Genomic DNA, 12,096 nt, shown 5'->3' on the forward strand with positions numbered 1-12,096 from the left:
AGCCTTGACATTGCATTCCTCCTAGGCCATGACTCTGATGCAGTACATTTACAATCTCAAGCTGATTAATCCTGGAGAACAGCAAGTGGCAATGCCCTAGATAACTTAGGAAGAAATAAGAGTAACAGAGATATCTATAAGAAATAAGAAAACCTACTTCCTCTGTCCTAGAAAGAAGAGGGAGGTTCTAATGTCAATGATATGATAGAGTATTCTCCCTAAGTGGAAAACAAGTTGCGGTACATAGTATTAACAGGGAATCTTTCTGAATTTTGGAATTTTTGTGATCTCTGGCCAACTAATAGGTGACACAAAGATTTGCCCAGAGTAGATTAAGAGAAGGTTTTCCAGCTAGCCCAGTCTGCAAGGCAAGCTGCCCTGCCAGGTGACATGATAGCCACACTGATCCAATAGTATCCAAGATGCATGAAGCAGACCAAAATGGTAAGAAGAAGCAATAGAGCCTGAACATAAAGAGTTACTGCAAGGACCTCTGGGGTTTTGGTGCTAACTGATGTCACATTAGCAGTAACGATTCTCTTTTTGTGTAATAGCTCCTGTCTTGCTTCTAGATCCAAATATCCTCCCATTTCAGTAAGTATAGCTAAAGAAGAAAAAAAAAAAAACCAAATAACTGATTATGAAGTCAGCTAAATGTGAAACCTGGACTGCTCTGCATTAACTGGATATCATCAGTTTCACAATCCATAAAACTAGGTTTATTTGAAAATACTCCAAGTGGTATAAAAACAAAAGGATTTACAGGCCACAAGAGTTAAAATATTATTTAAATGGGTTGCTCAATTGGAACACTAACGCACAGACATTTTATATATTTATAGGAAGGACGAAATAAAATCTTGTGGAATGAGACTGAACACACAAACCTGTTTCTAGCAATTAAAAGATTTCTACTAAATAGGAAGCAAATACTTTATTGAAATAAATTTCACCAGATATTAGCCTTCATTAATAATATTTATTTTAAAGATCAACTTTTATTGTAACAAATATAAAGTCATCAATGTTTTACAAATTGTCAAAAATGCTTTAAGTACAAAAAATACATTAGTAAAATGAAAGTTATGTTGTATTACTTGGTACACACTTAATACTGTCAACATGCACAACATATGCCAGAAAAGCTCATGCATTATTGGAAGAGAAAAGAAATATGATATAACTGCCATATTGTCTGATTATAAATTCATTGCTTCAGTCAGTTTTCTTTCTTCAGGGATACCATTTACCTGCAATGTGTAAGAATGAATATGGGCAGGCGTTAGGGCATGGATACTTTTAGATTTTGAGCAAAGGAAATTACGGCAAGGATAAAATTTCCATCTTCTTAATACAATGTAAAATAATTACATTGCATGATTTCTCTGTATTTAGTTTAAAAAATGAAAGAAAAAATTCTAAATTAATCCTCTCCTTCTTGGACCAAAGCTATAATATTTTATATTTCCCAAAAGGTACAGTCTGAAAATTCCTCCCACAATAAACAAAAAGAATAAAGTTGACTGTGGGATGTATGACTGTGCCTTTTAATCATGGCTTTTAAAAAAATACCATGTGGGCTGGTAGGGCAGAGAAAATGAGAAAACCTGAAGGGGCATCAGACCTAATGGTTTGGGTCTAGTCCAAAAGTTAGTGTGATTGTCAGCTTTTAACTGCTCTATTATCCCAGCTAGGGCCCAAGTCCAGGACTACAACACCAGCAGCTAGTTCATTTCTTAAAGTTTTGATGAGAATTTAAAAGAAAACAAGTAACTTAATTAAAAAAAAAAAACACTTCAAGATATACTTTCTCCTGATAAATTCCACATGGGTGGCTACAAATAAAATTACTTGATATCCAAGACAAACTCTTGTGCCTAAATTATCTTCATAAAGAAAACTGACACGTGCATAGTGTGCTGTGGTACTTGGAAAACTCCAGTTACTGTTTAACGATAATCATGCATAAATGTAGCTGCCTCTTCGCAGTATTAGGATAATCTGAATAAACGAACAGAAAAGCTGTTGTACTCACAAAAATATATGAACAGCACTGAATCCATGCATTTGTAGATAGAATAATTTAGAAATTGAGAAACAAACTTTTTAATTTAAATAAATAGAATGACAATAAGGAATATAAATTGCCCATTAGCCCTTCTCTCCAGGAGCCATGCCTCCATTTAGTTTTTTTTCTTTTTCTTTCTTCTTTTTTTTTTTTTTTTTTTTTTTTGATATAGAGTCACTCTGTTGTCCAGGCTGGAGTGCAGTGGTGTGATCTCAGCTCACTGCAACCTCTGCCTCCTGGTTCAAGTGATTCTTCTGCCCCAGGCTCCCAAGTAGGTGGGATTACAGGCATGTGCCACCACACCCAACTAATTTTTGTATTTTTTTTAGTAGAGATGGGGTTTCCACCATGTTGGCCAGGCTGGTCTCGACCTCCTGACCTCAGGTGATCCACCCACCTTGGCCACCACACCTGGCCTCCATTTAGTTTTAGATGTACCAGAGGTACAAACACACCAATCTTTCATAATTATAAAAAAATGCTAGGGTGGTTTCTCTCCCTTTGGCACTTAGATATTGTAGGGACTCACTGAAAAAACTACAATAACAACAAAACAACCAAGAGGAGAAAGTAACAACAAAACCACCAGAGGAGATAGTGTATTTTAGTCAGTAATATAATCCAAATTGCAGAAAAATGTAAGAAAACAAGAAGGTAATAGGCTCTAGTGTTAACTAAAAAGAAGAGCAAAGCTTTCTTGACTCAAGCAAAATGCCTGCTCCCTAAAATCTGTTTCAGAAAAATAATTTCATAAATTGGGTTAAACAACCTTAAAATCCCCTGGGAAAACTCCAGCTCTTGTATTTGTTTAGGCATAAATTGTCCTTGTATTTGGAAATGTTCTGTTACCAAAATGTAGCAAGTTAACAAGCATACTTGCTAAAAAAAAAATATGTGACTATTAAATTGCCCTAATATCATCTACTCAAGTTTCCTATTTCCCCTAGTGGGTAAGTAAGTAAAGTCTAGATTTTTAAATACTCAAAAGAAATATTTACTATTTTTCTAGAAATTGCCTCCTTTCTACTCTCTCCATGCCTGAAATAATTAAGCATCAGAAGATAGACATCTTAGGAGAGATGGAAGCTACAAGGTTAATGATGAAGAAGTTCTGTCGTTTCCATTGTGGAAATATTCTTTTAGAAATTATCCTCTTTAAAAAAATAGCCATGAAATTAGTGGTACTAGGAATTCAATTTTCTTTTTATCTCTTTAGGTGACTCATTTTTATAACAAAGTTTGTTCCTTCATCAATCTCCTGAATGCTTACAAAGTAGCAACGACACATCAATATATTGAATAGTCTTGTTGAAACATGTTAGCATTTAATTAAAACAAATAATCAAAGTATAGGAAAAATTCTGATAAACATTATCCTGTAACTAAAATCTGATGAACAATTTCATTATACTTGCCTCAAATCTTTGAAAAGTTGTCAAACGAAAATCTCCTTAAATTCACGAAAGCAGTAATAGAGAAGATAATTTCTGAATGAAAACATGCAATACATTTCTGTATGTGCCTGAAGTTTTTAAGAGACTTACTTAATAGTTTCCCTACCACAATGCCACTATTCATACTTAGAATTCCACACCCAACTTACATTTTTAAAACTTCTCTTGCTTTTCCAAAAGAGCTACAAAGGCATTAATGGTTGCCTGGCAATTAGAACTAGGAATCAACCACTAATTAGAAGACAATCATGAATAAGTTATCTACTCAGTATAGAGATGAATGAAATAATTGGCTGTAGAAAATTTTTAGGGACATTTGAAAGAAATAAAGAAAGCAAGTCTTAGGGAAATAGAATAGTCCAAGGAGAATTGTCCGCCATCTTGTTGTCACTGGTCATGTTATAACAGCTTTTTAAAGCAGGTTTAAAACCAGGCCAGCCACTTCTCATTTATCCCACTGAAGCCTCAGTGATTAGTCACAATGGTTTCCTTTTGTAAGAGTCAGTTTCAAGCTGCTCACTTACTGAGACAAATCCTGGACGCATCCAAGCTAAGAATCTTTCATACCAAGGGGAAGAATAGGGAGCTTCACTAAAGGAAAGGGGTTTTATTCAGTCTTCCTTAATTAGACAGGACCTCCATGGATGCTTTTGCTCTAAGATCATTTACCCTGTGTTTATCATTCTGATGCCAATCTATGTCATAATCTAAGCTATTATTCTGAGGTTCTAAGTCTATGTCTATGTCTATGACACAAATTTTATATAGTGCCATAATTATCTTTTAATCTATTAGATTCATCCATAAACATGAATTTATTATTCTTAGCACTCACCTGTAGTCTGCTGTTGGGGAATCTGAGTCTGATGTGGCAAGTTCCTAGAAATGATGAACATTTTTGAGTAAAACTGTGTTTGCTACACACTTGTAAAAAGAGAACAGACATACTAGATTGAAAAACTTTATGGGTAACTATAACCCCGGTCATGTAATCCAGCACAATTCCCCTCCCCCTTCATGAGCTTACAGATGAGGAAACTAGGTCTGAGGAGAATAAAAATTAACAATATTTGATAATATGCATAATTTTTTCACTACCTGCTATACTCTAAAGTACCTCACAACAACCCTAATAGGTAGACAAAAATATTTTCCCCATTTTATTGGTGAGGAACTAGCCTTGCAGATCCAATGCCACATACCTAGGACATGGAAGGTAAAGATGTGAACACAGTGGCTTGTGCTCTTAAGCTATATACTTTCAGATCCAGGTCTAGAAGACATACATATGCTCAGACATTTTTTGGAAAAATAAATATAACCTTCATTCACTATCTCAAACATCTGTGCTCTTTTATCTTCATGTCAGGAATAACAGTGGCCATGTATGCAAATGCATTAGCAAAATGCAGAAGTCATCCTTGTTCCTTCCCTCTCCTTCAGTCCCCACATTCAACCACTTAGGGACTTTGGCATTTCTTTTTGTCTTATTTTGATGTGCCCCATTCTTCCCCATCTCCATTGCTAATTAATAATGGCTTGGTTGAAGCCATCATCATTTCTCACTTGAATCCTTGTAATTGGTCTGACTTGTTTCCTTATTCACATTCTTGTCCCCTTATAATCCACTCTGCCTACTGCTGTCAGAATCATCTTCTAAGACAGGGGTCTCCAACCTCTGGGCCACAGAACTTGGCTGCACAGCAGGAGGTGAAGAACGGCAGGTGAGCCAGCGAAGTTTCAACTGTACTCACTTGCATTACCACCTGAGCTCCACCTCCTGTCAGATCAGTGGCAGCAGTAGACTGTCACAGGAGTGTGAACCCTAGGGATCTAGGTTGTGTACTCCTTATGAGAATCTAATGCCTGATGATCTGTCACTGTCTCTCATCACCCCCGATGGGACCATCTAGTTGCAGGAAAACAAGCTCAGAGCTCTCACTGATTCTACATTATGGTGAGTTACATAATATTTCATTATATATTACAATGCAATAACAATAGAAATAAAGTGTGTACTACTACTCCTGGTCCGTGAAAAAATTGTCTTCCGTGAAACCAGTTCCTGGTGCCAAAAAGGTTGGGGACTATTGTTCTAAGACACAAGTCTGATTATGTCATTCAAATAATACACATTTCAATATTTCCTTAAATTTATCTGCAGATTAAGTTTCAGATTTCTTAATGTTGCCTGGAAAGCCACAATATATCTCACTCCTACAATGGAGTGCCCCACGTCTGCTTGAAGCATGGCTACTACCATATCCTGTACCCAATCAGCTCCCATTTGTCCTTGCAAACTCAACTCAGAACTTGTTATAACATACAGGTATTACTCTTATAATTTAAAAATTCCCATAAGAAATGTTATTAAAAATTTTAACATATTATGGCTCCTCTCTAAGCAACTCACAATTAGGTTACCATTTAGCATGCTTTCATTCACATGCTGATTGTCATTGTATTCTCTGCACATAATATTTAATTGCCCTATAGTATATTAACAATAAGAACCATCCTATTTTGTTTAGTATCCTGAGCAGTAAGCATTAAAGAGACTCACATACACCATGGCATGTGTATACCTATGTAACAATCCTGCACAATCTGCACATGTACCCCAGAACTTAAAGTATATTTTAAAAAGACTTATATAATATACATGTTTATTAACATATAGATACACCCATTTAGTTTCAAATTTTGATATTAAAATTAGTTTATGAAAATGTACAATTTAGGTTCTGTGTGGAAGAAACTCTAGGAGCCAGTCCTTTGCAATAAAGTTTGATCCAAGCTGGGGATTTTCAAAGTTTTGTGTTTTCTCTTTAGCACTGGGATTCCTCTTAATTGAAACCCTAAGCGGAACTTCAATGTACAAAAGAGATAAATGTGAGGTTGCCTGGGTTGAAACAAGGGAGTTAGGAATCCTGTCTGCTTTGTTTTCTCTGTCCCTCATGCTGGCCCCTACAGCAATTCTAAGAAATCTCTAAGAAACAGTTTGAAAACCATTGATCTGAATTATTTCAGCCAGGCAAGTATTATGTTCCAAATACAACAATCTAAAGTGGAAAACAGTACTTAAACTCTTAATTTAATCTATAGTTAACAGCTTTGAGTGATTTTTTTAATGTTTTGGTTCCACTTTAAAGATATTACTAAGAAAATAATAAACTCAACTCTAACTCAATTTGAGGAAGTTACTTAATAATTTGTTCCAACGATTATATTCTTTTTTATTGTTACTTATCAGCCTTACTTATCCCTGGGTGGGCTAGAGGAGTATTTCTTTTTAGTTTGTTCTTTCAGAATTTCACACAATGTATTTATATTTGTTTTGGTCACAAAGTAAAAAGATCAATTTATAAACTACAAAGAGGGAATAAGTTCTACATTTAAAGATGGCAAGGCAAACATCTTTACTATAGAAGTCAAAATGCAATTAGTTGGGCATCTGGCATGGGGTGGGAGAATGTGTTTTACCTACTCAGGTACAACTGATTTGGGTCTATTCTATACTCAAAACGAATACAGTGCACCCTCTGTACACAAGCGCATGCACACACACACACACACACACACACACACACAAGCACTTCCTCATTCCTTACCATCTCTAGCTCTACCTAGCCTGTTAACAGATTAAATAAACACATTTCAACAAAACACAAAAATTAAAGAGGATAAAGAAAGTCCAGAATGTAGGTGTTGTATCATAGGCAGTGGTTGGTAAACAAAGACACAGGTTTTCCAAAAGCCCTAGATTAAGGGTACCTCAAATTCAATATCAGCATTTGGATGAGGTAATTGGATGCCCCCTCCACCGCCCCCACCCTTTTGGCCCTCCTCTTGGCCCTCCTAACTGACCTTTCTGTGGAATTTAGCTTGGAAACCACTGATCAAAGACAACCTATGCCCTGTTGTTTCTCCTCTAGCTTCCATTTGTTCCTCTTTTGCTGCATTGCTAAACTTTCTAAATCACAATGGGTTGGGCTAGGTGAAAAGAGATGGCTGGTTGAGAAAAATGCCACACACAAACTAGCAAGAAATTTAGAGAAGATAGATATGAAAGCAACTGTGTCTTATATTGATTTAGGGACTGAAAAGCATAGTGCATGTTCTAAGTGGTTACTTTGAACAATGCACATGCACTCCTCGTAATTTCAAAGGAAATTTAGATGAGTTATATTAAAAGTGCTTGTGTGTACAAAAAGCGCTCAACCAAAAATTACTGCGACTCAATTTCTCCTAAGTACAACCTATCTTCTGTTTTGAGGGGGACCCTTGAGTCTCCAAGTTATGTACAACTTGTAACTACATGCGAACCTGTATTAGAGTGTGAATACATCTATGATGGGCATATTTAAAACTGTGTATTCCATTTAAGTGTTGAAGGAACACAGCTCATAAGAGCACTGCTTCAGGCATACTAGAAGAAATGCCTACAACCTCAACTCTGCTAGTTAAAAGATGCAGAGGATGCAGGAAGAAAGTGGAGCATTTTCATCTTTGGTGAGAGCAGGCTCCTAAAGGCAATTATACAGGAGAAGGGGGTCAACTTCAAGTAGAGGCCCTATAATCCTTCCAAGGAGAGACCTTTCTAAAATCATAAAACAATTTAAAATAATAATTATTAGATGAAGTGAAAAATTATTATGTATAAACTGCATTACATAGAAATTTAAGAAAACGAACTCTAAATTATTAGCATTATTTTCTAATTTCATTTTCATTAATTTCATGCATTTAAATAGAAAATTGTGTAAATTAGTCATTGCACAAACTTCATTCTTTAAGAATACAAAGGTAATGATTTGCAAATTAAAAAATAAGTGATTTGGGGGAAGTACACAATTATTTGTTATTTGTACAACCGTTTCAAAGTAATTTGACATTCTTGGATACCCTGTACAGTAATTCTGTGAGTAAAGTTGATGATTATCAACTGATTATATTGCTACTTATTTCAAGACTAAAAAGCAAAATGATTTGCATAAAGCCAAAGAATCCATGCCAGAGTTGAAAGAAAATGACATTAGTTACGTGGAATACAAAATATTTCACTTTTCAATTAGTATGGTGGCGTCACTGAACAATAAGAAATAGTAATATATTTTTGGAAATCAATGGCTCGGAAATATTCTCGGCTGCTTGATACTTCTTCTCAACAGGACACCATAATCTTAAATCTTAGTCCCCTGAAACATTGTCTTCAACTGATACTTCTATTAAAACTTAATTTTTAGTTATGAAATTTTACCATAAAGTTAGTTGTCATTGTGACCAAAGGGAGGACAAATGGAAAAATACTTAAATAAAAGCTAAAATGATTAGATACTATTTTTAATTAGAAGACTTAATTCTACTTTTATACTTGTTAATTTTCAAAAGATTAGGAACAACCTATCTCCTGTTTTGAGGGAGAACCAATTATCCTGGATTAGGAATTATGTTTAGAATAATAAATAAAGAAAAATTTTGTGTAACAAATTAATATCTTCCAGAAAAATGTGTGGAGCACTATCCCTAGTTATTCACTAACTAAGGGGCCTCATGAAGATGCCTACTGCCTCAGAAAAATCAACTGGTATTGATGTTGTCATAAGAATAGTGAAGAGGCAGATCTTTCCCCAAAAGACAGCATACCTCACTACAAATTTAATATAATAATACATCATTTTTTAGAAAATCAAATATTGGGATCTCTGTCCCCAAGCATAAGTCAATGCCACTGTCCCCAAGCATAAGACTACAAAATAACAATTTCTCAGTGGCTTTGAGCTGTTCCAGGTTTATTCACTCAGGCACTGTTTTCTGATTAGCTCTATCTCTCAATCTCTCCATATCATTTTCCTCAGGCAGTTTAGGGAGGTGTGGAAGACTTTAGAGCCGGCTTCCCCGGCTGGCCGCATGCGGCTCCCTGAGGCCATTTATCCGGTCCCCCCGCCGCACTTCAGGAAGGGGCACCTCTTCCATTGGTGGTCAGTGAGAGGAGCACAGTATGTGGCGGCCCTCCAATGGTCTGAGGGACAGTGAACTGGCCCCCTGTGTAAAAAGTGTGGGGATGCCTGCTCTGGAGGCTGAGTAGCATGAACTCCCAAATACCTCCAAACTCTTAGACAATGTGCATGGACTGCTCCTCTTTCACAGTTTCACATGGGGGAATTTAGGAAAAACTGTTCCACTTTTAAAACTCCATGTAGAGGAATGTGGATAAGAACCTTTCCCACTCATGAGCCTGACCAGAAATATCAGAGTTTTTGGATTTTGCAATCTTGAAACTTAAGTCATTTGATTATTAAGCCAGGAATTCTCAACCTTTGTTGAGAAGCTCTCTGCAGGAGCTCTACCACTACCGTAACATAAACTCCCACCAGACTCTAAATTTCCAGACACAGAGCCCCAGGATGTATACTGTAAAAGCTCTATGGTGATTCTGACACATAACATGGTTTGGGAACAAGGCTAGACTCTCTCTTGACATTCCTTTGAGGACCTAAAATTCTATTACTTGGAATTAAATTTTTTTCATTTAAACAATTACAAAGGGCAATCTTTGAGGTACACCAGTCAAATACGTAATAGATTTTTGATGTGAAGTCTTTGGTCACAAACATAACCCCAATCACACAATGATTCTTTGGGCAAAGTCTATTTACTTTTAAGAATTACTTTACAATGTGATTTCCAGAAATGAATTGTAATACATAAGATGTATGTCTATAGAGGAAAAAAATTCTTCCTGCTATTAATGGCAACGCTTATTTGCTACAAAGATAACAAAGACAGATGCAGAAAAACTTACTATACGAGGGCATGAGGAACATACTATATAGTGCCTGGCTAGAGCTCTTCATGACTGTCAAGGTCATGGGACCACAAGAAAGGTATAAGAAAATGCCCAGACCTGAGGAGACTAAGGAAACATAGTGATTATTGTGTCCTAGACAGAATATTAGAAGAGAAAAAGAACATTGGTGGAAAAACTAATGACATCTGAAAAAAGTCTGAAGTCTAGGTAACAGTAAAGTAACAATACTGGGTTCTTCATTGTGACAAATATACCATGGTACTATAAGATGTTAACCACAGGAGAAACTGGCTGAGGGGTATGTAGGAACTCTCTATTATCTTTGTAACTTTCCTGTACCTTTATAATCATTCAAAAATAAAAAGTTTATTAAATAGTAAATACATTAGCAAAGATCAAATTAAGTTGACCTTACATTTCTAGACTATGTGATAGTTTTAACAGCCTATTTATATTATCTCTGTAATTTGAAAAGCAGAAGGAATACCTACAAAATGAAACACCTCATTTCTGGGCACAGCTCCAGGTTCTACTCCAGCTTCCCTTTCCACTGCCTCTTTATTCATTTTGCTTACAACCTAAATCAGAGATCCCTCTGAGGTCAATGACGAATGCTATCTATCCCTGCCTAGATGTCAGGATAGGTAAAAAATCTAATCTCACTTCTGACCTAATTTAGCTTTGCCCCTTATCAGTGGCTCAAATTTATCTTCTGCAAATGATTAAATATTTTTTCTTATTGGCTAATATAAGGTGCCAGTCTGGCACTCTGTGAAACATTCTACAGAAAAGAAAATATTACTATGTGATTGATAACAGTGGCAGCCATTCATTACACAATGTTGTGAGTTCTCTATACCTCTGATGTAAATTGACTTGTTTAAAGGAACAAACTAGTTTTACGCAGTTTTGAAATTCTTTGAATATTCTTGAATCTTACTTAGAAGCCAATGTAAACCTTTAGCCATATCCATGTCTGAATATTTCTGGTATCAAGTCTGAAGAATAAACATGAAATCCTTTGGCTAAATTGTTTATGAATGATAAATTCAGTACACACAGTATGAATGTGAAGATGAAATACATGCCCTTTTAGGAAGGATAAATTAATAAGTACAAGGCAGCATTATCCAAGCATATACCTGGTTATCGAGTACTATAATGCCTCCCCAAATATCATATCATTTAATCTTGAGAATTCAGTTCAATCCAAATGACCAAAATATTTATGTGTGTCTACTCAGTCCTGAAGTAAAACTTTTAAAACATGGCTGTTTTTCTGGTAAAGAGTAAAAGTTGAATTTCCATGAAGAATGGCTATGATGAACCCCATACAATAAATTCCCTATTATCTGGCATGGTTGGAAAATGAGGTTAATTTAATCACATATTCTGGCTTATAGGGTGTTACCATAGAGACCATGCACATATTATCCATTTCCAAGAATAAAAGAAAGATAATATACACTCAACACTGAAACGACACCGAATGTAATTTAATTTTCCTCTGATGAGTCAGACGCACTTGATGATCCTGCGGTGCCTCAGAATAATCATTGTGAACATCATCAATTATCTATGTACCCTATTTATATAGAAGTGCTAGTTAATGGAGCTTTTCCATTAGCAGAAATCTGAATAATGTGAAGGTTTTCTGGACTTAAAACTACGTATGTGTTTAAATTGTTGCGAGTTCAACATAATAGCCTATTGCATTTGCAAATAGATCTGATCAACATAATGAGAGTCTTGATGGAAGGACC

General features: G+C 35.7%; 1 protein-coding gene across 18 annotated transcripts in view; it reads right to left on the reverse strand.

Annotated features, from left to right (window-relative positions):
* Positions 1 to 964: 964 nt before the first annotated feature.
* SGCE (sarcoglycan epsilon) overlaps positions 965 to 12,096 on the reverse strand; it is a 69,702-nt gene continuing 58,570 nt past the window's right edge. For 9 of the 18 annotated variants that reach the window (XM_074379449.1, XM_074379456.1, XM_074379448.1 and 6 more), the window contains 3 exons: positions 4,358 to 4,401; positions 3,484 to 3,518; positions 965 to 1,250 (listed from right to left, as the gene is read on the reverse strand). In XM_074379449.1, coding sequence (XP_074235550.1) covers positions 1,200 to 1,250; positions 3,484 to 3,518; positions 4,358 to 4,401 — 130 coding nt within the window. In that variant the 3' untranslated portion in view covers positions 965 to 1,199. The remainder of the gene's footprint in view (positions 1,251 to 3,483; positions 3,519 to 4,357; positions 4,402 to 12,096) is intronic. The other 9 variants (XM_074379450.1, XM_039472666.2, XM_003921217.4 and 6 more) reach the window with 1 other exon arrangement.

Source organism: Saimiri boliviensis, chromosome 10 (genome assembly GCF_048565385.1).
Source record: "Saimiri boliviensis isolate mSaiBol1 chromosome 10, mSaiBol1.pri, whole genome shotgun sequence".
Lineage (NCBI taxonomy): Eukaryota > Metazoa > Chordata > Mammalia > Primates > Cebidae > Saimiri > Saimiri boliviensis.